Here is a 26,687-nt window from a genome sequence, read left to right as displayed (position 1 = left end):
TGAGTTGGTTAGAGTAGGAAAACACATCTTAAGCATTTCTCTTTTTATAGTGAAGCAGAAGTTATATCCCTGCAATGTACTAAGCAAATAAAAAAAAAAGAAGAAGAAAAGAAAGAAAAAGAAATCAGGAGCACATTAAACAAAAGTATAGCAAGGATACTCAAATAGACTACAATAAATTACAACAACACTACATATGCAAAACTGAATGGTTAATTTCAAACAATGCCTAATTTACACTTTTGTACTGCAGTTTTCACCCAACCACACGCTCACACACCCACACAGACCCACGCACACACTGGTGCTATATTTTGCACTAACACGTTTACCACGTGTGATCAGTATCTGAGTAAAGTTCTGCTCCATTGTAGTTATGATTCCACAGTAATTCCTTATGTAAGCGATGTACAAGGCATTTGAAAGTAATTACAGTAAAAATACATTTTCATAATAAGCAATGCACCATGAGAAATATGTATAAAATAGCTTGATAAGAGTAATAATAATACTGCTTTTCTGCTCTTCCAGATCTCATCTCTGTCCACCACGAGTTGTAATGTCACTTAGTTCCACGAGATCAAAATAGATATCACAGAGTAAGAAAAAGCTTCCCATACAAATCCAACTGTATAAACATTATACTAAGTTCTTGCTAGGTAAAGTTCCAAAAAAGCCAAAGTGGAAAATGAAATGCACTTTTTCTTTTGGTCTGCCTTTGAAAATGATTATTATAAAATGACTCTGCAGTTAGACTTTCTATTATGAGAGAGCAAAGGCAGGATGTTGGTGGTTGTACACCTTTGGAAACGACAGAACGAACATATTCAATCCTATTTTACCTACACATCCTAAATACAGCTTTACATTTCCATGTTTTAAGCACGTCACACTTCTGAGCTGCGTCACTTGGCGGACTATACCCGCGTGGTGGAGTGGGTGCTGGGCAGGCCCGCAGAGCTGTAGCCGGCAGGAAAGGTGCTGTATGGGCTCATGTTGGAGAGGCCCATGAGCGAGTTGGGGATCATAGTGATGTTATTGGGGGTCATCAGAGGGATGTCGTCCGGGGAGCGGCGCTGGCTGAGCGTGTAGTCCAGGCTCGGTGAGACGTGAAGGGGATTGTGGAGGGCCTCGCACGGGTTCCTTTGCTGGGACGACAGGGTCTCGTCCACTGTGGTGGCGTGGCTGGCGTTGTTGCCTTTGCTCTCGCGCTGGGGGCTGGGCTGCTGCGACGTGTCCTGGCGACTGCGCTTATCCTTGCGGTAGTACAAAGCGGCGAAGGCCAGGACGTTGAGGAAGAGCAGCGACGCCCCGACGGCGATGGTGACGCTGAGCTCTGTGGAGTAATCTCTGGGATTAGGCATGATCAGAGGGCCCATCTCTCTGCCTCCCTCCCCGTCAATGTGGGCGGTGGATATGGGAGGACGGCCGGTGCTGCCGGATCGCTTGCCGTTGGACTGGGTGGGGTCCAGTGGCGTGACCTTGGTGGTGGTGGAGGAATAGTGGAACATGTCGTTGAGGTTATAGAGGTGGGGCACCAGGTGTTTCCAGAAAGCCACCTTGGTGGCGCGGTAGTGGTCACGGATGCGAGGCTTCAGGCCGATGTGCAGGTACAGCTGGTCGTAAGGGTCGTACTTGGACCAGGCGACCTCCTCGAAGCGGTTGGCCTTGGTGTGGATGAACTTGGTGTCCTGTGGCACCGGTTTGTTAGGATCCCTATGAAAAAAAAGAAGGAATATTCAAGTCATAACACACACTGCCAGCAGTGGAGTTAATTCAATTCAACTCAATACATCTTAACTCTCTGTACAATCCTGCTGCAATGATGCAATTTTATTTATTGATGAACGCGTTTCGTCAGACAAATGAATGACCCAGAAACAGCGAGCGGAATGACAAAACACATCTGTTGTCAATTTTTCCAGGATGTACACAATGGAAAACACCATTCAAAGCTTTGAGTATTTGTTATATTTAGGTGAATCCACTCTCATTTGCCACACCACGACGAGCTTGAAATGCAACAATGTAATATCACCAAGTTTCCTCAAGGGCTCAGCATTCCCTCATTCCTACACAGTAACACAGCAGCCTACAGTGACCTGTGGCTACTGCCAGGGTCATCATCTACCAAGATTCACTGGATTCAACAGTGCAGCGATGTAACAACAGATTACACATCCTCGACAGAACTCTCTTAGGTGTCTCCTATCTTCAAAAACACCCAGAAAATCTTTGCCTCTGTTTGACAAATTGCAAAACACGCTGTCAGAAGAGGAGCTGCGGAGCTTCACTCTGTTGCACTTTCAACAGCAGGGTTTTCCACTGCTGAGTCAGTCTCAGTGTAATTTCAGGTCAACATCAGACTGGAGCCTGTCTTGGATAATAAACTCTCCTGCTCAAAACTGCAAAAAACTTTATTAAGATGAAAAAGTCTTCTGTCGTTGAAGATACATACATCACACGTGCCCACAGGGAATCTCGGGATAGATACACAGAAGATAAATTATTTTTTCACTCTCTCCTGTAAATCTGAAAGGAATACTAAGCTGACAGAAGGAGCGGCAGTTTTACATTCACTGCTAATCTGCTAATCAGTGCATCCATTCAGCCATTTTCTATTGAGCTTACATACACACCAACAGAGCCACCAGTCAAGATGACGTGCACGTTTTTGAATTGTGAAGGAAACCAGGGAGAACACGTATGTAAACCACACATACGAAAAGCCTTAAGCTCAAAAATTAAACCGGCAACCAGAAACAGTTCTAACCAGTCTATACACAAACCCTGCTGATCAGCACAACGTGAGCACAGTGTGTACTCCACGTATTTCTGTACTGGAAATCTGTGTCACTCCCACCTGAAATCATAACTCGCAAGCAAAGGTGGATTCGGGTCATAGAGCATCTCTTAACCACCTCTTCACATCACATGTTCTCTTCTTCAGAACCTCATGCAGTGATGGTTTCTATCAAACTTTTATGGGATTTGAGCTGGAAACTTTGCAGTTTTTCGCCTTTAGGAAATCTGCCCAGAGTGCTGAAACATTGGTATGTGCATAAAATGTGATTTTACCGAAGCATGAAAACCACATGAGAAATTTGTCGTGTTTTCAAGCATTTGGCATCGTGTATGGAGTGAAAGAAGCAACCAAGTTCATGTTTGGATGCAACAATGCCCAATTTTTTTTGAACCAGCTATAACTTACAGAGATATGAAGCAAATCTTAGACATGATTAGATTTTTAGGATATAAAATAAATATAATTTAAAGAATTAATTATTTGAGAAACTATCCTTTCTTAAAAAAAATAAAATAAAATAATTTTTTGAAGTCATTTTTCCTGTAATTGAGTTCAACTTAGCAACTCCAAAGTATGACCATAAATCATACATAAATTTGTTACTCACCCGCTTTTTGCAAAGTTGGTCCAGTAGGTCATGACCACCGCGCTGAGCATGATGTCGTTCCTGGAGAAGTTGCAGGGGAACAGATCTGTGGGGCCCACCATGGGGATGCCAAACACGTAAGGCACCTCGTCTCCGTGCGCCGAGTCCGACCACACCGGCTTCATCAGGCTCTGGCAGTGGTGGTAGAAGGCGTAGAAGTAGGTTGGCGAGCCGTAGCGGGCGTGCAGGTCAGCCGTCACCACCGAGGGCTCCACCCATTGGTGGTCGGTGAAGAGGGCCACCAAGGTCTTCCTCCTGGTCTCCGGGTTGTCCTTGTCGGCCCAGTCCGTGTACATGAATTTAATCGTCTCCCTCAACGTGTCCTTCCCTTCTGGGTAGCCATACAAACTGTCCACAAAGTCTGACACAGCAAAGTCAAAATCGCTGCCGGACACGCCGTCCTCCAGGTCCATGACGTTCTCCACGAAGCGCAGCCCCTCCCCCTGGTTAACGCCGAGCATTATATCGTAGTTAAGAAACTCGCCCTGCTCCATCAATATCTCAGGGTCGTCCGGGATGACGTCTCCGTCGATGACGGGGCCAAAAGCCACGCGGTATCGAGCTGCCTGGATGTCTTGCTCGACCAGCTCTTTAGCGCTCTTCTTCTGCAGGCAGGAAACCATGTCCACCGTGTCCAGCACGTTACAGCCGACCCTCTCAGCAAGCATGCGAGTGTACTTGACTGGTTGGTAGTTGACAGCCCAGCTGGATAGCGCTGAGCCACTTTGGATGATGGCTCTGTGGAACAGACCTTCGGACACAATTTCAGAACAAAAAGAGACAGGACAAAGGCTCAGAGAATAGTGCGTAACCCCTCGGGATCATTGTTGTTATTTATAGCAACCCGAAGCAAATATGTGATTCACTTTAAGTTAATTGCTGTACATAATTAAATCCAAAGCCTGTTGCCACACAAAATTCAGGTTGATAAAAGAGGGCAAGGCCACATGCGATGTTCTGCGATCGCCAGTTATAGAGACAAAACAGCAGGAAGACTGATCAGGTCAGTTCGTTGAGCTGGTGAGAGGTTAATAATTGAAGCAGCTGGCAGAAGAAATGAACTGCTAATAGGAAGTTGGCTTCTTTTGCATTTAAAACACTGACAAAAAAAAAAAAAAAAAAAATGCCCCAAGTTCCTTGTTTTCTCTGCTGATCCTCATACTTGTTTCCCTATGCAGATGACAGTGAGTGCACGTCAAACTAATGATCAATTTGCAGCACTGTTTCAGCGAGGAGGTGTCTGCTTTTCCCTGCACCAGCTATTCACGGACGTACAGTAATTGTGGAATCGTTAATACTGTGTGTCTAACAAGCTGTGTAGCTTACACATATAGACTGCTGATGCCAACTGTGCGGCGGAGGGTGTGTGCAGAGAGCTGAATATGCAGTAACCCTGATCCCTCAATGTTGATACAGTAAACACACTGCTCTGTTGAATTGTTTATATGCAGTGCATCACCTCTGCCTCTAAGGATTTCGTATCTACCACCTAAAAATGACAAGTGATATGGATCAACTCAGAAAATATTCTGGCAAAGTTAAGGCATAACAGTCACTGGGAAAAGAGTGCAGGGACAGTGTCACTTTCTCCCTCCTTTGCTGTCATTTATTTCATTTTTTTTTAGGGCAGCAGCAAGCTAGTCTACTTCAAAGACAGCCGGAGGTCTTTGTGCATTTGCTGCAGCCGAGCTATAGGACATCCAACACAAATCTCACAAAGGACAGCTGCCGCAGCCTCGCTGGCATTGATGAAAACTCACAATTTCTGCCCCTGCTGGGGTTTGTCTGGCTGCAACGGACGAACCAGGGCAGTAAAACGGTCAAAAGAATAGTTCCATCATCTTTCATTTTTGCTGAGGAAAACATGTGTTTTACTTTTGTCTAATTTGATTTTGAGCTGGTATCAGATACCGCACTCTTTTAGATAACTTTAAATGATTTAAATGGAATTTACATTGAGCGATACTAAATGGACTTTAATATTGTGATCAGTAAATAGTGCTAATTTGTGAAGGAATTTAATCTGAAACATGTCATTTCCAATTACAGCAGAGCCTTCGTATCTGTGGAAAAACATCAATTTTCACAGAAAAGAATTCAAACTGCTTTCAGGTTCTGATTCATCCCCATGCCAGCCATGTCTTTGCCAAACTGTTTTTCCTCAAGGTTTCACAATGACAGTAGACAAATGCATCTCGATCACAGGTATTTTTTTTTTTTTAGATATTTTCTGGACACTGCAGGCAGGTAAACAAGGAAAACAAATCTGACGCTGAGCGACTGAAATATAAATCAGTAGGAATGGTAAAAACTAGTGTTCACAGGTGAATCTGAAGACATGATGAAAACTTTATAATGCCAGTAGGCTTATTTAAGAGCCTCACGTTTTAAGAGGCAGAGCTTTTAGTCTGATTAGATTGAGTAGAGGGGAACAAAAGCAATCACTTACTTAACAAATACCCCCTTTACCCTACTCTCATATCATAACACTTCATCTCCCTGCCAGACCATTTGGATATACACTTGAAACAATGAAGCAAATTCAAAAATGATTGAAAAATACTGTTTGAAAAGATCAAATTAATTTACTTGAGAAGATCAAACCTCATATCTGGTCCCCATGCTTACTGACACTAGATATGCATTATTACATCAATTGCTACTTGAACTTTGGGTAACAACACAGTTTTCTAAATGCAGGCCAGTAAAAGTCAAGGATAACTTTAAAATAGTGACTCGCAGGTTCTTACCCTCAGAGTGATGGGACAGAGTTAGCAGGCTGACACAGGAAGCACCGATTCCAGATCCAAAAACTGTGATTCGGCCCGGATCTCCTCCAAAGTAACCAATGTTTTTACTTATCCAGCGGAGAGCTTGAATCTGGTCCAGGAGCCCATAGTTTCCTTTTGCTGCCTGGTCCCCAGTACTGAGAAAGCCTGATATATACAGAGAGACAACAGAGCCAGTGCTGAAGTAGAGCTCTACGGTATATGTCCCAGCTTTGATCTAAAGCTGTAGCCCAGCAGGGCATCTCAATGAACTGACATTGTTCCCCCTCAGGTGTAAATATGCTTTTGCTCTCTCGCACGGCGCTTCACTTTTTTTTAGTCATCTCCTTGCAACAGTCGCCAAGAATCAGAGCCCCTCAGGAAGTGATCCAGGCTCCTGCTCATCAAGTCTGAAAGTACCCCTGACAACAGTGAGGCTTGATAACATTTAACATGCATAAATAAACAAACCTCCCACTTTAAACAGATTTTATAGACCCACACCGAGGTCCTCGGCTCTCTCACAATTGATCCGATTAGTTATTGCCTTGTCTCCTCTCATCTAAACACCTCGCTGTTCCTGACCTTGTGAATGCCGAATGCCTTTGTGTATCTAAATAATTTTACTTTCAAGGAAACCAGAGGATGACAATCGTGTACAGATTAGATAAATTCATCTAAGGGAGGATCATTTGCATTTTCGGACAAGATATAAAACAGATCTTACATAAAAAGGACAAGACATGCTTAGAATTAATGTCACTTTTTATCTAGTGATGAAACGTACGTGCAAATCGAGCTTTGTGAGAATACTATGGCCTCACTTTGCTACAGTTTTTAAGTGTTGATTGCCACATTTTTTGAAGTTCCTACAGCTTTTATAGGCTTACACCAGCTGTACAAGTGGAAATTAATGACCATTAAGACAGTTTATTTACTCAAGTGTAACAGGGCTAAATACCCTATTCAGAGTTACGACACAAAGATGGTGTCATCACCTAGTATGCCAATTCTGTAGTTGAGTGTAACGACAACAACATTTCCGTAACTGGCCAAAACGCTGCCGTCCATCATGTTCCCAGTGCCCTCCATGTAGGAGCCTCCGTGGATGTAGACCATCACGGGTCGCGCTTCAGAGTCTCTTATATCTGCAACATCAACACACACACACACACACACACATGCTGAGCAAACAACTGTATGGGTAACTGTGACAAAATTGAGAATTAACGATGCACTGTTACTAAAACTTTATGTCCCAACTGTTCAGTATGAGGTATGGGAAAAGACTGCTTAGAAAATGTGCTTGGAAGCAAGCTGGGGTGATAGGCCTGAAGTCTGAAAGCTGCAATGACAATCAAAAAAATGCATGGTAATTACATTCTGACAAGGGTGTATGGATAATAATACAATAAACAGTTATATGTTTGATCAAGCGTACCGCAACATATAAAATTTTCTGGATTAGATGGAAAGCATAAAAATGTATTGATTCGACTGTGGAGATTTGCACAGTGATATAACACACAACACTGAGCTCTCACTCGCTTTGTGTCGCTTCTAGCTAAAAACATGACGGTTTTATGCTTTTTTTTTTTTTTTTTGGAAATAGACAATCTATATTTCATGTTTTGCGGCCAATTTATTATATTGACTAATGACTCTCTTTAGGAGGGACTGTATGACAGATAAGTAGATAAGGCAATCTGTGGATCAATGTGCATGGCAATAGAGATGTAGCACTTACTGAAAAGGACTGCAACGGAGCTCATTTCAAGACATGAGATTCAGTAACAGCAAACGCACGCAATCACAAATCAGATAACAGCATTTCTTTTTCCGCATTCCACTCAAAAGAAAGAACCCCGGCAGTTCTTTGGGAAAGCAACATGTTGAAACTGAAAGAGTCCATGCATCAAGACTTCGAGCTCTTGAAAATACCTTCGGATATATGAGTCTCAGCATGTGAGAAAGCCGCCCCCTTTTTCCTGTGTTGGCTCCCTGGGATTCACATAAGAAAAAAAAAAAAAAAAGAAGTACAGAATTCAAAATAGCATGATTGGTTTAATGTCTTACTGAGTTATGATGGTATAAACGGAAGGGAGAAAAACCAAGAAAAAGTCAATGACATTCAGTAAAATCTTTGGGGATAGAGGATGTAATTGTAATATGACAAATTCCAAAATAATAAGTGTAAATCATTTCTCTTTTGATGAAATGAAGACTGTTGTTTCTTGTTAGGTATTCGTAAGAGATAATAATAAAGTAGATGTCCACTCATTTCCAAATACACACGCCATTAAATTTGAAGGCTTTAGTAAAACTGACTTTGCTAATTTTATTTGTTTCTAGAGCCATCACATCATATCTCCAGGTGAACTGCTGAAGGGCACTTTTTAAAATTATTATGCAAATGAACATGATTTATTACTAAATGAGTTGAAAAAAACAAACAAAAACAAAACAAGCGCCTCTGCTTTCACTGGGAAACTAAACCGCGAAAATTAAACGGTATAAAAAAAAAAACAGAGATTTTGATTTAAGAAAAAACCTGCCCAGTGTTACGAGCAAGTACAAGTTCTGCATCAACGAAACAAACAATAAAGTCACAGACTGCCTGAGGTGCTTATTAAAAAAGCAATGACAGGGTCTTCAGAAATAAACTGTATGGAAGAAAAGGGGAGTACCTTTTGCTCTGAAATAAAAATGTAAATGTAAAATTTAATTTACCTGTTTGTGTGCCAGGTGAGGAGCCCTATAGGCATGCCTCACTCGGCCGAGGGGCTTTATAAAATGTGGGCTGCACCATTTTGGACAGCTACCTCTCAAGCAGGCTGTTTATCTGTTGTTGCTATGCTACCAAAGAGGAGCAAGTCAAAGAGCGGTATGCTCCATACACAGCCGAACACAATTTAACTTTGAATGCTGAATGTTTTGTATTATGCCAAATGCTTGTGAAAAAAGGCAATACATTCAATGGAATCAGGTTTAATTGGTGTTTTGAAGCGATCTGAATGAAAGAAATCTGTCTGTCTATACTAGATCTATAAAACATGCAGTATTACTATGAAATTAAATTGTTTCGCTAATCTACAAATTCACAGAAGGCTCATAAAATGTTCCCTTGCTGGTTCATTTCACAGTTCTATTAGTTAGAAAAATAGGAAAGGATTCAGTATGCGGTCGGCAGTTGACTCCTGTACCTCACTAATTGGCCCCCAACAGACATTCTGTCTGAACAAAGCAGTGATTCAGGAATATAAAATATATAAACATGGCAAAAACATGAAAATCTGGCAATTGTAGCTCGACTACACCTTTGGAGTAATCTTCGCAATTATCCCTGATGGTCAATGGTGACAGAAAAATATGCTTGGTTCATCCGTTTTGAAGCTACAGTGGACTGCTTGGTTTAGGTGGACTTTTAAAAACACCTATCAGCAATATTTCACTGAATTTCTGTTAAGTGGGAACACAGGCACACACCTCATGCCTTTACAAGTGTACCCATAGAAAAGATCCCTTCAGTGACATCAGGGTAACATCTTCAGTTGCCATAGCTACCGAATAATTTCCTGCTTATCAATGTGATGGGAACATATCAGACAACGATGACACTGCGTTCAATGGTAAATCAGCCCTTGGTGCCAGCAATGTCATGAGCAGTGGTCACACACATGACTTATGATGATCACAAGACAACACCAGGGTCACAGGAACAACGATCAGTGGACACGGACAGTCACCGCTGTCTGTTTACCACACCAACTCACCATCATCTGTCGGAGCGTAGATGTTTAGATACAAACAGTCCTCGCTCTGATCCTGAATGTATGTGGCTACTGTATCCAGGTTATAGGTGAACCATATGGGCATCATGATCTCTGGCACGGTGTTGTGGATGTTTTGAGGGCACACAGGCATGAAGTGGGTAGCATTTTTGACACCTGACCAAGAGGAGGGCTGCTCAGGGGGCATGAATCGCTTCTCGCCCACAGGGGGGGCAGCGTAGGGGACCCCGAGGTACTGATCAACGGGCCTGAGGACCTCACTGGGGACGGGAACCCGGAGCCCTCGCAGTTTCCCAAACTGAGTGGTCACAGTTGGGTAGAATTTCTGGCTTGTAGACTTGGTCAATGACCAGCAGGAACATAATATCCACCAAAGAAGTGCACAGTGGGTGATGGTTGCAGTCTCTTGCTGATGCAGCAGGTGTGCAGGCAACAGATGGTCTCTAAACGTAGCCAGCCACATGGTCTGGGCAAGACAGTGCCCTTTGCACAACACAAATGCACACTGTAGTGTCTGTTTAGCCCCTTTGCAAGGACCGTGTCAAACAGACATCACTCACTGCGCCGCTAGATCCGACAGTTATCAAATCCAAATACACTTGAGCCAGGTATGAACTGCCCCCTCTTCCACTTTTCATTGCAGTGTGTACCAATCTGAAAAGAAAGAAAAGAAGAAGATTTGAGAAATTAGTCCAGAAAGCATCCAAAAAAAACCGAAACAGTGAGAGACTTTGATAACTGACAATCTTCAGATAAAAGTATTATCTCTTATCAACATTTCAGGCTCCAGCCCTGAAATGGACTGATGACCTGTCGAGGGTAAACGCTGCTTTTTGCCCACAGTCAGCTGTGATAGCCTCCAGCTCTCTACAACCCCGCTCACAATAAAGCACGGCAGGTATGGAAGGGTGGAATGTCTCAGGTAGAAATAGCTTTTGATATTAGCTTCCTGGTAACCTTTCTGAGACAAAATGTCTTAAAAGAGCATAGCTTGCATACCTTGCTCGCACAGGTACAAATCACTGAATACTGATCTTTATATATCAGTGTGAGGAAGCAATAACACATCTGAAAAAACACATCTGCTGTGATGTTCGAGTGATGCTGCAAAAGCACTTCATTAAAGGTGCGAGGCACCCATTTTTCTTCTGTAAAGCCACAAAACGAGCAAAAAAAGGAGAAATCTTTAAATGTAGTGAATTTCTAAGATGACATATTCACTGGGAAATAAACTTTTCAAACTTGTGACATTTCAGTTTTTAATTTTTATTGAAACAACACTAAATGAAGGATAGATTGTGTTTGTTTCTTTTCCATGACTTTCAGTGTACGTTGAAGCGACCCTGCCAGCTACTGAAATGAGGGTGCATAATGGAAGCACTGAAGATCCCCAGAACAAACATGTCTGAGGGGACCACCAGCTCCAAATCCTTTTCACGGAGCACGGAGAGCATAATTGCAAGCTAAACCGAACGACTCCAGCAAGGCTTGCAGGTAGGGGAAAAAAGAATCCTTTGACACTTCTTATTGAGAATTCAATTTGTTGTAGTCTATTTTCACCACAATTTTAACTTCTTTGAGCAAACAATTGCTTGTTATGGAAAGAGAATTGGAATGATTCGGCTTTTCATCTATTTTCTCACATATGACAAGACGTTTTACAATAAAAAAAAAAAGCACAACTAATTATGAATGAGACAGTCCAAGTCGTATATTAAATCCTGCTGACTTTACAACCTCCTATTTGGATGTTTTGGTCTTTTTGTGGACTGCCTAATGCGAAGATCTTTAATTGTCTATGCATACACAGTATCTGTTTTCTAATTCATATGCGGTCACGAGAGTCTCTGTGCAATAGGTGACAATTAGCGGTTTATCAGTATGCATGCTTTGGCGAACAGGAAAACACACCGTCCCCCTATCATACATGCAGCTACGGTAATGTAAGCTCACCCAGGGAGACCTGCAGACAACAAACCCAGCTCTCTTTTTCCTCTCATTTAGATTAATTTATAATCCAAGCTGCATCCCCACTTGCTCCTTATAGTCTCAAAAGGCAGTAAGCACAATATGCTCAACATGAGCCTCTCACTGACCTGTCAATGAACAAAGCAAAAAGAAGCTTGTTAACCTAATCAGAGTTATTGATGAGCACTGCTCCGAGCTTTGTCAAAGACCACAGCTAAATAGCTCCATTTTTAATCTGATGAACTTATCTGGTAAGACAGGGGATGATTTCTTCCAACATGAGAAAGTAATTAAGCACAGATGTGGAGCTTCGGCTTTTTTTTTTTTCCTTTCTCTGCAATATTGTGTTTACAGTCACAGCACCATAAACACCAACAGAGCCTTTTCTTCCCGTCGCAGGGGTGGTGTGTTACCCAGTATGGAGATCGTCACAGTTTGCCTATTTCCAAGCAATGGGTCAGATTAGATTGATTCAACTCTCACACTATCAGTGCTCTTTAAAAAAAAAAAAGAAAATATTGTAGCTCTCTGCCCCAGGGCAGCTTTGTCTGTATTAATTAACAGTTATGAATGGTTCCCCATAGCCAAAAAAGGACAAGGCTTGTTCTCTCCCCCTATCTGTTATGAGACAATGATGTACAGCTCCCGAGACATTAAAATGGAAAAGATAAAGAACCTGATTTTTTTCAGGAGCACATCTTTTGGTTTGAACGTGACACAGATAATAAATCATTTGGAGCCATTTGAAGCTTTCCTTTTCAAAAAAAAAAAAAAAGTCTGCTGTGAAATCATGGCAAATTATGAAATTAGCAGTAACAGGCTATACAGTGGATATCAGCAGTCAGTCTTGCTTAGTTGCGTCTTGTTTGAGAAGCAGTTCTGGCGGTTTGGAAAAAAAGACAACGCTGTAGCTTCTGGAGATCAAAGGAATCATATGAATTCTTAAAATGAATGGCACATCACTTTAAATCACACATGCATGGTAATAACACCAGTCGATTGGTACGTTTTGTTTTTTTTTTTTTGCATTTTTACTTCAAATCATACTTGTACTTTAATTGATTTCAAATCAAAGGTGGTTACATTGAGGGCTGCACCTAACAAAAACTGCATTTTTGGTTTTACTGACATCACTGCACATACTGAAAAGCAGCCGAATACTGCTTTTTTCCAACTTCTTCTGGTCTGGGATGGGACAGATGTGGATAAAAGCTTTATAGCTTACACCAAATGAGCCATGTAATAAAAGAGAGACATCACTCAGTCAAGTTTGATACACTGCAAGTTATTGGGCAATTTAGGCTGGCAAAATGCCCAGAACCCGGTAACTAAGTGATACATCCAAAAATCAGAATGCTTTACAGCCATAATATTTTACACTAATAGACGATCTTGCTCCAGCCAGATGTTTATGCATCACAGTGGTGGTTTTGGGTGAAAATATCTGGCTCTGCCACATTTCCTGAGACCAAAATACTTTAATTCCCATTTGACTGACTTGATCCCAGTAGCAGACCTATTAGAATGATTGCTATATAATCATGTTTCACCCCCACCATCACAATCCCAACACCTACATCATTTCAACACCGATTCAACACTAATGAAAATCTGTGGGACAACATCCCATCGATTGTGTTTCTGGTAGCCTGGGGGCCCTAAACATGAAAGCATTTCAAAAGGAGTCTTGTATGTCAGACGACAGGACAGGGCACCAAATGCCCTTGTAATTTGACTGGTGTGGATCAAACCCGTTTTAGAGGATCTCCCAAACCCCTCCTAATTTAGCAGTGCAGTAAAGAGGAGCAGAGATTGATGGTGAGGGGAAAAAAAAAAAAAAAAAAAACATCTTCCAGAGGACATGTAGGCAGCACTCAACATAATGATCACTGCTTTATAAATTAATGCAAGGATCCAGACCCAGGGAGAAAACCAAGCCACAGCCCACGTAGCATCGACAAACTGCTGTAGTGTGTGCGCTGCCTCACGTTGTGACTGGAAGCTTGTTTAATCTGGGTCTAGGACGGTGCAATATTGGACAAAACGGAATAAAATATGTCGTGCAAAGAGATGCCCCACTGTGCAATATCGCCGAACCATCGCTTTGAATAAAACAAACAAAAAAAAAATCGGTCCGTATCTAAGTGATCAATCAGAACAAAGATCCTTTGCATATGGAAAAAAAAAGAGAGAGCGAGAGAGAGAGAAAACAGCATCATTAGGTTAACTCACCTGCTTTTACAGAGGCTGAAACGCGCTTCATCTCCAGATATCCTCCATACCATGCCCGTCACTTACGCTACAAGACAACGGCGTTGTGTGTGGAATATTTTTCCCCCCGGTTTCGGTATCAAGCACACAGATCTCTACTCTTATCTCCTGCTTCGCACAGTCTGTGTGCTTTGCGCATTCACGACGCCAAGGTCAGGAGCGCCAACGGTTTTAATGGAGCGCCCACCATAGAGATCTCTCTACGGCGCCCACTGCCAGCGCGTTACTAGGCAACCGCCAGGATACGCCAGTGCATTAAATCCACCATCCAAAAAACCGACTGAATTCCAATTTAGAACCCATTAAGTGACCATCTTAACCTCGGACTGCACCCGTGGATGCATAGTTGGCGCAGGGGCTAATCCCGTTTACCTTTGACCGCATTAAAAAAAAAAAAAAAAAAAAAAAGTGAGGCAATTTAAGGAGCGTGCAGGCCTGCACGGAGAGAAGATGTGCGTGCACACAGAACAGTTCAGTGGCCCAACACTGCAAAAACAGCACAGTTTGGTTGCTGGTCTATGCTGCTCTGATGCTAGGCTTTTCTGATGCATGCAGTTGTGTGCTGGATTATCTTGGTCTGTCAGTCAGACGCTGGGCCATGCAGGTTTATGTTGGTGTTTGCAGGTCTGTGACGGTCTCATGATGATGCTTACCTGTTTTCCTGTCTTTACCCGTTAGATGCAGGTGTTATTTGAAATTCTATTCTATTTACTCTGTTTTTTGCTTGTTTGTTACCTGGTTTATGTTTGTGTAATTCTGTTCTGCACTAATTTTTTCATCAACTATTTTCCAAAATACTGAATGTCCTTTAACATATTGCTACATGGGCTTTGTAATGCATCTCAAACATAACTTGTTATCTGTTTTTTAGTGCAGAGTATAAACAAAAGAGATTTTTGACACATGTCTGTTATCTCTTTACAACAAGAATACGCTGACCTGATGAGACAGCCTGGAAATATCAGGTCTAGTTGCCTAACAAGCACATTGGAACCCAAGTAGAAAACCTCCCCATTCAGTCCCAGTAATGGTGACCTGCTGGGAGCCAAAATGACCACAGGTGGCAGGAAACTAGTCCAGGACAGAGAGGTGAAATTCGCTTTCCCATTTCAGCAAAAAACAACATTGTGCTTATTGTATTTCCTGTCACTTCTTCTACCCAGCAGCTTACTGTGTTTGAGTTGTATTTAAGCACATTATATTTAGAAACTGCAGCTTGTTCCTCTGTTGCTTTATTCTCTAAAGTTGAGCTTGAAGTAAAAATACTAAAGTCACACCGAAGTCTGTCCCATCAACAAACCACTAACATGCTGCAAGAGGAATGAGGCAAAGTCCAGGCAGCTGCTGACAGAGCAGAGATTTCTTTCCCACATATCCTTTTTTAATAATGCCCAGTGGCCGTAGCTGTGATGCTCAGCTGAAGAATAGTTTCTTCTCTTCTCTGTGAAAGATGCAAACCATAGATGTGTGTTCCATGCTGGGTTATCAAGAATTACTTCTTCCAGCAACAAAAATAGCTTGCATTTATTGCTAATTAGTGCACATTTGTGAAGCATTCCATTTAATAGATATGGTGGGTTAATGAAGCAGATATAACCAATGACCATATAGTTCCATGTAGATAATGGGAGATATGAATATACAAATTTACTTGTACAATGTGGTTCTACAATGATACTTTTTATTTCTGCCCTGAATTTTCTCTGAAAACTGCAACAAGCTCATTAGAAAACTACTATATCTTAATTAAAGAGCAGCTATGCAGTCCACATATTTGCAGCCGTGGACAGTTTCTCCACGTGAACCCCAAGTGATGTCTGATTCAGCTGAACTGGGACTGAAAAAAAAAATGCTTCCGTGGTCATGAATGTGCAAAGATATTCAATGTCCTTTGGCTAAAATTAGACGAATCTGTTCATTATGTTTCTTTCTGTATGAAATTGACACAACTACATCAGTGATTTTAATTAGAGTGCTATGTTATCGCAAGTAAGAGAAATGTATGTCAGTTTGCCAGGCATCCATCACAATTTCACTTTAATCTGATTTTCCTGTGTCGAGCAGGGCCATGGGCCATCAGACATGCCTATCCATGCCTGTAGGAGCTTGCTGGCAGATGAGTATTTTTCATAAGGGTAAACACAGGTTTGGATGGAGTTTATTGAGGCCATAAAGACTCTTAGGTGTTCTCAAAGAGCCTCTACAAAGCTGCAAGGTGGGCCCTTGAGTTTCTTTCTGAAGAGGCAGAGAAATGCTTACCTGGTATCGTTGAGTGGTGGAAAAAAGTGCTTTAAGTTCATTCATGACACTGTCCTTGGTCACAAGCAGTGGGCAGCGGTCGAAACAACAACATTGCGCTTATGAGTGTTTAAAAGGAGCTTCTCTCTAAGTATGTCTGGGTTCACCTGGGAAGAGAACACATTTGAGAAGTGTCATTCGCCACCGCTTTTTGAAATAGCAGTTAACCATTTCAGGTTGTTTGTGTATCTCATACGGATGCCTTTCAGACACATCCAACTGTGAGGAGACCCCTGGACAGGCTCAAAGCATAATGAAGAGATGCTGCACATTATACTTTTTTTATATTGACTATTTCCGCTTTCCTGTCTACCTTATCCCAAAATAGTCTCGTTAGCTTCCAGGTATGGAACATTCACTGCAGGTAGCGAATGTTCTCCTCGATCAGCTTTTAAATATCCTCAAAAGAAAAAGTGCTGCTTCTTATTCTGGGCATTTTTTTTTTTTTTAAATAATACTATCTTTGTTGACTGGATTTGTATCAACTCTTGATCACTCTTTACACTCTGCTTTGATCATCAGAACCCACTGCAATGTCTGGAATGTGGTAAGAATATAATACAAGTAGGTTCAAATAATCCCCCACTGTGCTCGTCAAACACCTTTTATCCAAAATCAATATCATCTTGTATCAACATGCATCTGTTATTTGGTAGTGCAGCAAATACCTTTAGAATTGCTTAAGTTTGTTTTCATATTTGTTTTCTCTCTATCTATAGCTCAGTGTTTATGGTCACCAGGCCAAATTATTGCCTTTTCGTTGCCTTGAATACACCATAAATAGAATAGATTAAATAAAACTTTAATGAACCCCTGGGGAAAGTGGGTCATGGCAGCTGCAGAGAACGGGATATACTGCAGGTAAGAGCAAACAGAAATAGCTGCTGAAGATACCAGAGGAAAAGGAAAAAACCCACAAAAATGTATTTAAAGCTATATGCATGGTTATACGAACGCATATAGTGCCCAGATCACGACTAATGGAGCAAAGAAAAGTCTGTCAACATTTCTGAACATCCAGTGAAAATTATAAATGTGCAGATAGTTTTACAGTTGAATGTTGCCTATTTATAGATGCAACACAACCCCAAAATTCTATTACATAACCTAATTATCACCAATTAACATATGAACATGTCCTCCTGACCCGGCTCAGTGTGACCTTCTGCCAGAGAAACAATATTATGCAAAAACCGGTTGTCAGACACCCCAAGTGTTCTAGTAGTATGTGATGGTGTAGTTTCAGATGATCACATCATTAGGTGCATCTTTTTTCAACCCCACTTTCTTTATCACTGTCATAAAGTCTCAATACCTTGATCACAATAACACTGTATGTAAAAACAAATCTTTCCAAGACAGAAATTTTGAATTCATCCATCCATCTTCTATATCGCTTTAGCCTGTGCAGGGGGGCAGGGTGCTGGAGCCGATCCCAGCTAACTATAGGCGATGGCAGGATACTCCCTGAACAAGTCGCCGGTACATTACAGGACAATCACCAAGACAGACAACCACACACACTCACATTCCTATCTAGAGGCAATTTGGGTTCTCTAATTAACATCACACGTACCCAGAGTACCCAGAGGAAATCCATGCACACGCAGGGAGAACATACAAACTCCGCACAGAAAGGTTCCGCCAGCATATCAACCTATGACCTCACAATGTGAGGTGAGAGTGCTAACCACTGTTCACCTTGCAGCCTCGTTCACAATTAGCAATGTTTGTTTATTTATTGTTATTTTAACAAACATCCAGTTTGTCTGAAATGATTATATCAGATTTGTTTTAGTATTCTGTATGCCCCCTGCAGCACTAGATTGTCAGCCTTAGTAATTGAGAAAAATGGTCACATAGTCTATTAACTGTTGCCAGAAGAAAGAAGATGATGTTAAATACACATTGATCCCGTTCTGAACTGCTGTCCTCTCATCTCTGATCAAGAACGCCTCATCAGTCAACTTCATAGTTCTACCAACAGATGGATACATTAGAAAACGATTTTTTTCTCTGAGTTTAGTCTGTCAGGAAAGCGGAACTTCTGTACGAGATTCTTTATCTTTCTCTAAATAACATTCTGGATAATGTAAAAGGAATGGCAACGCGCTGTCCAGATTTATGTGGGTTGTAAAGGCAGGCGCAAGGGGAAGGAAGAGGGGAAAAGGGAATGGGAGGAGGCGGGTGGTTCTACCTGCAAGACAACACTCAGGGAAAATAAACAGGTTTCTCTCGGTTTCCCCTCAATCTCCCGTGGTGCACCGCGCTGTTGTCATCTGCGTGAACCAAGCTGTTTAATGGACCCAAGTCCTTAAATTTGGATATTTGAGCGGGCTTGCTGCTATGTATGTTTTCGAGTTTTATACCGATATGATAAAACGTGGCTAATGTTAGCATAGTTAGCTCAGACTGAGTTCTCCGGGAAGTCACCGCGGTAAGTCGAAACTCAGCCAACGGAGGGTTGACGTGAGTAGCGGGAGAATAAAAGCTGCACTGCAGCTGCTGAAGTACTCTAAACTGTTCACTGTTTGGTGGAAAACAATAAGACATCTGCTAAACATGGAGAGACGTGACTTTGGGAAAGCCAGGCTGGTTGTACCCACTGATTTCACTCAGTCTGCTGCAGCAAGTAAGTTCCTACTTGTCGCCATTCTTCTATCTGGATTTGTCGGTTGATCTCGATATTGTGAAGTGGCTTAAAAAAAATACAGTAATGTTTGACAAATATTGCAAGGAATTAATTTTTTGTAACTTCTATTGAGAACATTATGGACATATGTCAGTTGTTTTCATGATAACATAATTCAAACAAATTAGTAAACAAAGGTATTAAACACACCTAATTCTTTCATGTTTCATATACATTACATTAGTTCCAAATAAAATAGTTAAAGGTCTTTAATTTTTAGTTTTAATTGCTAACTAATTTGGTATTTTAGTTTATGTCCAGTTTATATGTGACACCTGTAGGTGGTATACTACATGTATTTTCTTTTTTTAGTGGTTATATTGAAATGTTGAGAATCTAAATATATGGCTAAAACATGTCCTTAATGATAACCCATGATTGTCAACAACACATTTCTATTCTTCTCTTTGTCAGAAACAAAATGTCTACACTCATTCATGGTGCCATTTGTCTTTGTCAGAATACAAGTGTTGCACGACTTTCTTTCCCTGTCTCTAAAAATACAATGCTGCATATCTAAACTGCATCTCATTCACAAGAGTTAGACTAAATATTACTTGTTATCTCATATTTCCAACATCATCGGATTGAGGATCGAGTGGTGCCCGATTACCAGACTTCCTTGTGAGTTCTGCAGCATAGCTAATGCACGCAAATAACTCTTTGTGTTTCATTCAGGAGGAAATATTCCTGAAGACCTTGTGCCCCCTTCACATTTTACATCGAGGGTTCACTCCACACAAGCACAGAGAAGTGTTAAAGTTCCTGTGACACCACCCCCCATCTCCTGGATCAACCCTGAAGTGTCATCAGTGCTCCCAGCAGATTGTGGTCCTGCCAATCCATGGCTCGCACTCTCTCAGGCCCAACAGGAAATCTTGGAGCTGAAGAAGGAAAATCAGAGGATCCTGATGCTACAAGGAGAGCACTTTGGAGGAGCTACTTCTGCGGATCACTTGTCAGAGCTGAGGTCAAGGTATATCCAGAATGTTTTTTTTAAATGATCTGGAATACTGTGATTGTTACTTTTGTGGCATTATGAACAGATCAGCTGTTCTTGTCCCCCAGTTGTAGAGCTACACAGAGAAGTGAGCAGTGGTCGAGATTGGAATCACAGTGGCAGATGGAGGCAGAAAAGCGTAAGGCTGAAGCTGGACGGTTGAAGGAGCAGGTGGAAGCTCTGAAGGAGACCGTAGAGAGGTGCAGGGAGGAGATACGAGACAAAGACACTGCCCTGATCAGGTGGGGTGTATTCTCATACTAATGTATTCATTTTATTTTCATTTTCTGTCTGTAACCTGGCATTTCAGAAGTTAGGAAAATTATTTTCAGTGATCTTAAAGTGTTGTAACCTTTGTACAACAGACACAGCCATGAGATGGAGGTAATGTGTGAAGAGCTGTCTAACACTAAGACTGAACTCAGCCAAGTCAGAGAGGAGCTGAGTCTCAGCAGTGTGCAGAAGGAGAAAATAAGCTCACAGGTAATGATGTTTACTGACAAAACATTTCATTTTGACACTCCTGTAGACATCAGTCACTTGGGAGTTGCTGCTGTATTGTAACTCATTTCTGCAGTGTGTAGTCTGTATTTTCTTTTTGTATTACTCTGTAATCTTGATGCTGGCTTTTAGTCACTTTTAGAAGTAACAATGTTTTCATGATAAATTTCATCTCTTAATCTGTTTCTCTGTTTACTACTTATGTTTGTGGCATCTGGTGAGATTAACTAGTGATGAAATTGCAAAGCTGAGAAGAGACGTCATAACAGCATAGATAAATCCCAGAAGATTGATTTGAAGGCTGAAAAGGGAAAGTTGTAGGCAAAGAGCAGATGAAACTGACATAAACCCTGCAGATTTGGGTGACCTCCCTTAAGCTCATGGTGTTATATCCACGAGCCCAGCAGGCAGGCTGAAGGATCCTTGAGTGGGACACCGAAGAAGGTCAGACGAATCACTTTGACTTTCCTTCGAAGTGAAGCATATGAGGAGGAAATGTTACTGAAGGGAATAATCAGGTTTTGTCTTAATTTATATGTTTAAAACGTTTCAGTTGTTTACATCCTCCTCATTCTCCCTCCTTCTGTTGCAACAGTTGAAGGCGTCCTATTGTGCAGAATTGGATACAGCAGCAAGAACAAACACAGAACTACAGGAGAGACTTCAATCAATAACCTCAGAAGTGCTGCAGCTAAAAAGCTCTCTGATGGAGGTATCTGCAGAGAGAGATGGGCTGAAAGAACATTTAAGGTGCCACATTCAATCTAAAACTTAAGAGGTTCCAGCTTCTAAAGCACTTTGTAGTCAGATTCACTGCATTGGTTTTTTTGTTTTTTTTGATGGTGATGTTGATTATTTTTCAGCCAAATGGGACGAGCTTTTGAGACACAATCTGCCACCCTGCACAGTCTTAGAAATTACATCGGCCAGCTTGCCCCAGAGAAAGGGGAGAAGGAACAATTAAACAAAGCAGTGGAGGTGGGAAAATGCATACCATATTGATTGTAATGAGCCTGCTGTAGGGTAATTGCATTGGACTTTTAAATGTTTGTTCTCTGAGCTAATAATAATGAGTTCAGGAAATGATGAATAAATCAACCACTGATGTATATATTAAAGTAGTTCATTGTAGTTTGGGTATTTTTTTTTTTTTGTGTTAATTCTGTAGAAGCTGAGCAAAGAAAAAGAAGCTCTCCTGACGACCACAGAGCTTCTGACAGTCAGGCTCAACTCTTTGAATGAAATACTTGCCCTACAAGAAGAGAAGCTGATGAAGAAGGTGAATGTTTTTTCTTTACATAGCAATGTGTGGGAGAATTCTACATGCATACAGAAAACTATCTGATTAAGCGGGGAAAAAACAACCTAAAACAGTCTAATTATTTAGGTGTTCAGGCACAATGTGCCTTTATACCAGCCTGAGTCTTATCTCCTCCTTTCCCTCATTTAGTGTATTGATCTGGCTGATGTCTACAACACTTTGCTGCAGAGGATTTTTATTTATTTATTTTTTATATATCTGGTGAAACCTATGGTTATCATTAACACTTTTTATGCTTGTGTCATTTATTTTCACTTCAGCTGATTCATTTTCTCATGTCTGTTTCATTGCCCCCCCACCAAAAAAAAAAAAAAAACAACCCAAAGGATGTTTGTGTCATTGGATATTTCGTTTGTATTTTCTTAGATATCACCAGATCCACATGTGAAAAATGGATGTGAAGGATGTCAAGTGCTTCAACTCTGGAGAGAAAAAGTCTTCAAGTTATGCATCCAGCTTCGCTTCAAGGACATCGAACTAAGAAGAGAGAAAGAGGATCTTCTTTCAAAAGTATTACACCAGTCATTATTACGACAGGGCAATAAAATCCAGTGTGTTTATTAAACTTTGTTGGTATTTCTTCTATCGATTGGTGTTTAGGTCAGATCTATAGAGCAGGAGCTCCAGCAGGAGCAGCACCGTTCGACTGTGCTTCAACACAGTCTGCGTGACAGGATAGCTGAGCTGGACCTGGAGAGAATCGAAAAGAAGGTTTGTACCAGAGCCACTGATGTGATTTACGCATCTGTCTGAAATTTCTGATGATGCACAATAAACTTGGGGTCTGCTGTTGAAAGTGATGAACGCTCCCACATTTTTACCACAGCAGATGATGCTGACTGCATGAAATCTTTGCTACGATCTAACAGCCGTCGAGATTTTAGGAACAACAGCTGGGAAAAGATGCCCGAAAACTGAACATTACACTAAAAAAGCTCCATAAAACAGAATATTGTAATATGTTCTTCTACATGAATGTGCTTCTTTTTTCTTCCCAGACTTTTAAAGAAGACCTGGCTAAGGTTGACAAAGAAAATACTCAGCTGAGGTCACAGAGTCAAAAAGCTGAAGCTGAGTGTAAAACTTTGACTGAGGCAATACACAGGTAAATTGATGATTTGCATGTCAACATATCAATCTTTATTCAAACAAAATGCTCACATTTGTTTTCTGTGTCTTTCATCAGGTTCAGTCAGACATTTGAAAACAAGGTGGCAGAAGTGGCTGCAGCCAAAACGAGGCTCTCCACTTTTACACAGAGGCTGACTTTTGCTCAGAGACGCGTGGAGACAATCCAAGGTACAGCAGAGAGCGCTTTATGGCGCATATGTCTCGTAATTAATGGGCATTACAATGTTTGTGTGTTTTACAGCGTTGGTTATGAGGAGGGCAGCTCTGCAGAAAGTGGAACAGGCCTGTAAACAGACAGAAGAGGCTGAGGCTGCTGACAGGTAGTGTTTGAGGATTCCTCACTTTCACGTAACATTCGTTTGAAGGCTGGGAATAAGGCTATGGGGTATGGAAAAAATCTATGTTGGGATATTTGTACTGATATTTTACTGTTGTGCTTCATCAAAAACCATATTGAGTTATGGCAACTCTGCAAGAGGCATGTAGAAACTCACATTTAGGATGCTTCGTTTATTTATTGAGACTTTTCTTAGTCTCTGCTGGAGTTTCTATTTCTCAATTTGTTCTGCTATCCTACATTTATTTCTTTCCAACTTCAGAAAGCTCCAGATCGAGCACACCTTGGTGTGTGAGGAGAGAGACAGACTCAGCCAGGAGCTCAAAAGAACCCCAGAGCTCATTGACAAAGCTCTGGCTGAACTGAAGCACCAATGTGAGATGCTTTAACGGTTTCTATCACGCTCCAGCCCGTCATTTACTGTGTGTCAGGCCGTCCAGTAATTTCAGGTGATTTTTTTTTTGCGCGTCTGCCACAGACGAGAGCAAAGTCAAGCAGCAGCAGCAGGAACTGGAGCAGAGCCGGCTGGAGCTCCAGCAGTCCGAAGCCGATCGAGAGGACGCTGAGCAGAGCCTGCAGCAGATCCGAGACCAGCTGGAGGAGAGCAAGGTCAACCTGGAGAAACTCCGCTGTGAGATGCTCAGCCAGCAGGCGCTCAGCAAGCAGGGTGAGGCTCTGGGTACCTCAAGCCGAGCACCTTACTTTTCCTCAAAAGGCTTGATGTCCTATTCTCAGGGTCACAGAATGTTGCCATTTCAGTTATTTCTCTTGTTTATTTACGGGCATAATGATCATACACTAGATTTTACATCAAATCTGTACGAAATACTTGAAATGAAATCAGTTGCCTTTGCCACTACTCAAGCTTTCCTCCTATTAGTGTAGAATTTACCGTGATTTTTTTTTTTTTTTTTTTTGATGATTTTTATCATCAATTGCTGGAAGAGGTCATACATAGATTTGTCTACATGAAAATGTTTGTTCCCATTCCGTCCGAGCAGCCACACAGCAACAATAGCGTTTGTTTGCAGAATTCTAAATGGCTGTTGGCTGTCATTTGTTGCCGTGTTTATGTTCAGTTACACTCACGCTCACCCTCTGTTTAAATGTGCTGTGTCCACCTGGTCCCGGGGGAAAACCTGGCTCTGTCACTGTTGAATGAGTCGCTGTTTTCACGAGTCGCCAGCATTTGCCCGTCTGCCATGTGCTGCTGGACATTTATTATACAGTTTGTGGTTTGAAAAGTTTTTTTTTTTTTTTTTCCTGCTGACAACTATCTGTCTGCTTTGGCTAAAGTCAAACTAAAGTGAGAGAAGTGAGAATTAACTAAAACTGATTAATCACATTGTCTCTTAATCTTGGGCTTAATGTTCATGTATTATAACTTTTTAAAGAATTTACACTCCATATCAACACAGTTTGATTTCATTTTCTTTGAATGTCTAATTTTAAAGTGCTTTGCTGTATATTTCTTTATCTTTTCTGGAACAAAGATGTTCGCCACTACCTATTATCTAAAAATGAAATAAAAAAATGCCCTCTCTGTGACCTTCAGGCTACTTGCACCTAGCTGATCTACAGCTTGGGATGCTTTCTATGAAAATGTGCTTACAGGTGCAATAAAATTCAGTTTAGCCCTAAGGTAAATAGAAATACAACACTGGACTCAGTGTTTCTCACCGTGTGAGATATAGTATTGAGGATGGACGGATTTGTTTTCTTTCAGCCCTGAAGGAACGAGTGTCTGAGATTGAGGACCAGTGTGCTGAGAAGCTGCGAGAGATGGAAGTTCAAGTCAACACAGCCAGGAGGGAGCACACCAAAGCAGGTAGCAGGATTAGCACCGTGTTGCCTCAGCCCACTGCAGCTTCACATGAAGGGAATAAAGTCGTATCTGCTCATCTGTGATTGTTTATACATTATATAGCAGCGTTTTGCTGTGATCCTCGGCCCGTCTCTGTTGTCTCCCACAGTTAGGACTTTGCGGCAGTTCGAGAGAGAGGCAGCAAGGAGTCAGGATGAGATGAAAGAGAACACAAAGAGGGACGTGGCGAACATATACCCAGCGGACACAGAGATTGATAAAAATCCACTGCTGGTAAGACTTCTCAAGGTACAATAGCAATACGGTTGTGGAAGTATCCTTGGCTTCTGCGTTCGATGACCCGAATCTGTTCCAGGTCACGAGTGCTCAGAGAGGGCTGCATCGAGACTTCGCCAGACCTCACACGGCAGCTCCACAAAACTTTGCCGCTTTCAGGAAATATCGACGCAAACCTCCAGAGAGGAGTTGCTCCGCGGGAACAAAAGACCACCAGGCTTCAGACGGTAAGAGACGGCCCAGCTCTGCGTGCGTCACACTCCTTTTTCTCAAGTCCCTAAACAGACACAACTGATCTGACCAGTGGCCCGTCTGCATCCTGTCAGAGAGACTGCTGTGTGTTTTGGAGGAGCTCCACGCTCTCAGTGCTGCAGTGGTAAACAGCTCGGAGGACTCTGCGGAGGAGGAGGGACGGAGTGACAGTGTGGGACCAGCCACAGGCAGTCTGCACAGCTGATACCTGCAGATGAGTCACTGAGTCCTGTCAACACATCTTTAATTTGTACAAAAGGTGGGCAGTACTGAGGCTTCCGGGGAATAACAAGTAGAGCTACTGGAAACAATCAGACTCAGACAAACACAAGAAAATCCTTTCAGGTCAAAATGTTGCTAAATATAAAACAAGAATTATAGCTTCCCGGTACAGGCACAGTATGTATCCACTTACCACAAATATCAGGGCAAGGTTATAATTTATTTTTTAATTCATCTGTTACAATATGTCAGTTTGTTCTCTTAGTGCTGGTGACAGGTTTTTGCATAGTTAGCAGGTAAAGTTCCATCCATCCAACCATCTTTCTTTGGAACAACTGTTTACTTATTTATTTGATGCAACACTAATAAATTGTCTTTATACATTAATTTTGTGTGTGTTTGTGTGGTAGATAGTTTGGTAGATGTATACAAAGAGCTGAGAATATTACATTTAAGTATGTATTAATGTGATTGCTGAATGTTTCTGCTGTAATATGAACAACTTGTAAGATCTATAAGATTTCATATTAGAAACAAAAATCAATATTTTCTATCTGAAGCTTTCTTATAGAAGTCTATTTT

General features: G+C 41.6%; 2 protein-coding genes across 5 annotated transcripts; one reads left to right on the top strand and one right to left on the bottom strand.

The window, feature by feature from the left end:
- Nucleotides 1–710: 710 nt before the first annotated feature.
- Nucleotides 711–14,470, bottom strand: nlgn3b (neuroligin 3b). 2 transcript variants are annotated; one of them, XM_030100457.1, is made up of 7 exons: nucleotides 14,212–14,470; nucleotides 9,994–10,665; nucleotides 8,162–8,221; nucleotides 7,219–7,368; nucleotides 6,203–6,388; nucleotides 3,414–4,203; nucleotides 711–1,716 (listed from the first exon to the last, which is right to left on the bottom strand). In XM_030100457.1, exons 2-7 carry the CDS (start codon nucleotides 10,472–10,474, stop codon nucleotides 918–920), a joined length of 2,466 nt encoding a protein of 821 aa, XP_029956317.1. In that variant the 5' UTR covers nucleotides 10,475–10,665; nucleotides 14,212–14,470; the 3' UTR covers nucleotides 711–917. The 2 variants fall into 2 exon arrangements, with proteins under 2 accessions (XP_029956317.1, XP_029956318.1); XM_030100458.1 differs by lacking the exon at nucleotides 8,162–8,221.
- On the top strand, nucleotides 11,405–26,687 carry cchcr1 (coiled-coil alpha-helical rod protein 1). 3 transcript variants are annotated; one of them, XM_030100461.1, is made up of 18 exons: nucleotides 11,405–11,505; nucleotides 19,919–20,216; nucleotides 20,309–20,482; nucleotides 20,606–20,723; nucleotides 21,337–21,491; nucleotides 21,605–21,719; nucleotides 21,910–22,020; nucleotides 22,429–22,572; nucleotides 22,663–22,773; nucleotides 23,061–23,167; nucleotides 23,249–23,361; nucleotides 23,435–23,513; nucleotides 23,793–23,905; nucleotides 24,009–24,197; nucleotides 25,257–25,358; nucleotides 25,504–25,628; nucleotides 25,711–25,858; nucleotides 25,958–26,687. In XM_030100461.1, the coding sequence occupies exons 2-18, from the start codon at nucleotides 20,152–20,154 to the stop codon at nucleotides 26,086–26,088; spliced, it is 2,100 nt and encodes a 699-aa protein (XP_029956321.1). In that variant the 5' UTR covers nucleotides 11,405–11,505; nucleotides 19,919–20,151; the 3' UTR covers nucleotides 26,089–26,687. The 3 variants fall into 3 exon arrangements, with proteins under 3 accessions (XP_029956321.1, XP_029956319.1, XP_029956320.1); XM_030100459.1 differs by lacking the exon at nucleotides 11,405–11,505 and adding an exon at nucleotides 18,826–19,180; XM_030100460.1 differs by lacking the exon at nucleotides 11,405–11,505 and adding an exon at nucleotides 18,826–19,180 and having other exon boundaries at nucleotides 25,936–26,687.

The sequence above is a fragment of the Salarias fasciatus genome, chromosome 10 (assembly GCF_902148845.1).
Source record: "Salarias fasciatus chromosome 10, fSalaFa1.1, whole genome shotgun sequence".
Classification (NCBI taxonomy): domain Eukaryota; kingdom Metazoa; phylum Chordata; class Actinopteri; order Blenniiformes; family Blenniidae; genus Salarias; species Salarias fasciatus.
The sequence above is the reverse complement of the archived record's forward strand: the minus strand, read 5'-3'. Positions and strand labels throughout refer to the sequence as shown.

Coding starts and splice junctions, on each gene's coding strand:
- nlgn3b (XM_030100457.1), bottom strand. CDS start 10,474: ATGTGGCTGGCTACGTTTAGAGACCATCTGTTGCCTGCACACCTGCTG. Junction 8,222..9,993: donor CTACGCTCCGACAGATGATG/GTGAGTTGGTGT, acceptor TGTGAATCCCAG/GGAGCCAACACAGGAAAAAG. Junction 1,717..3,413: donor ACCAACTTTGCAAAAAGCGG/GTGAGTAACAAA, acceptor TTTTTTTCATAG/GGATCCTAACAAACCGGTGC.
- cchcr1 (XM_030100459.1), top strand. CDS start 19,111: ATGGAGAGACGTGACTTTGGGAAAGCCAGGCTGGTTGTACCCACTGAT. Junction 23,362..23,434: donor ACGCGTGGAGACAATCCAAG/GTACAGCAGAGA, acceptor TGTGTTTTACAG/CGTTGGTTATGAGGAGGGCA. Junction 25,629..25,710: donor TTGATAAAAATCCACTGCTG/GTAAGACTTCTC, acceptor AATCTGTTCCAG/GTCACGAGTGCTCAGAGAGG.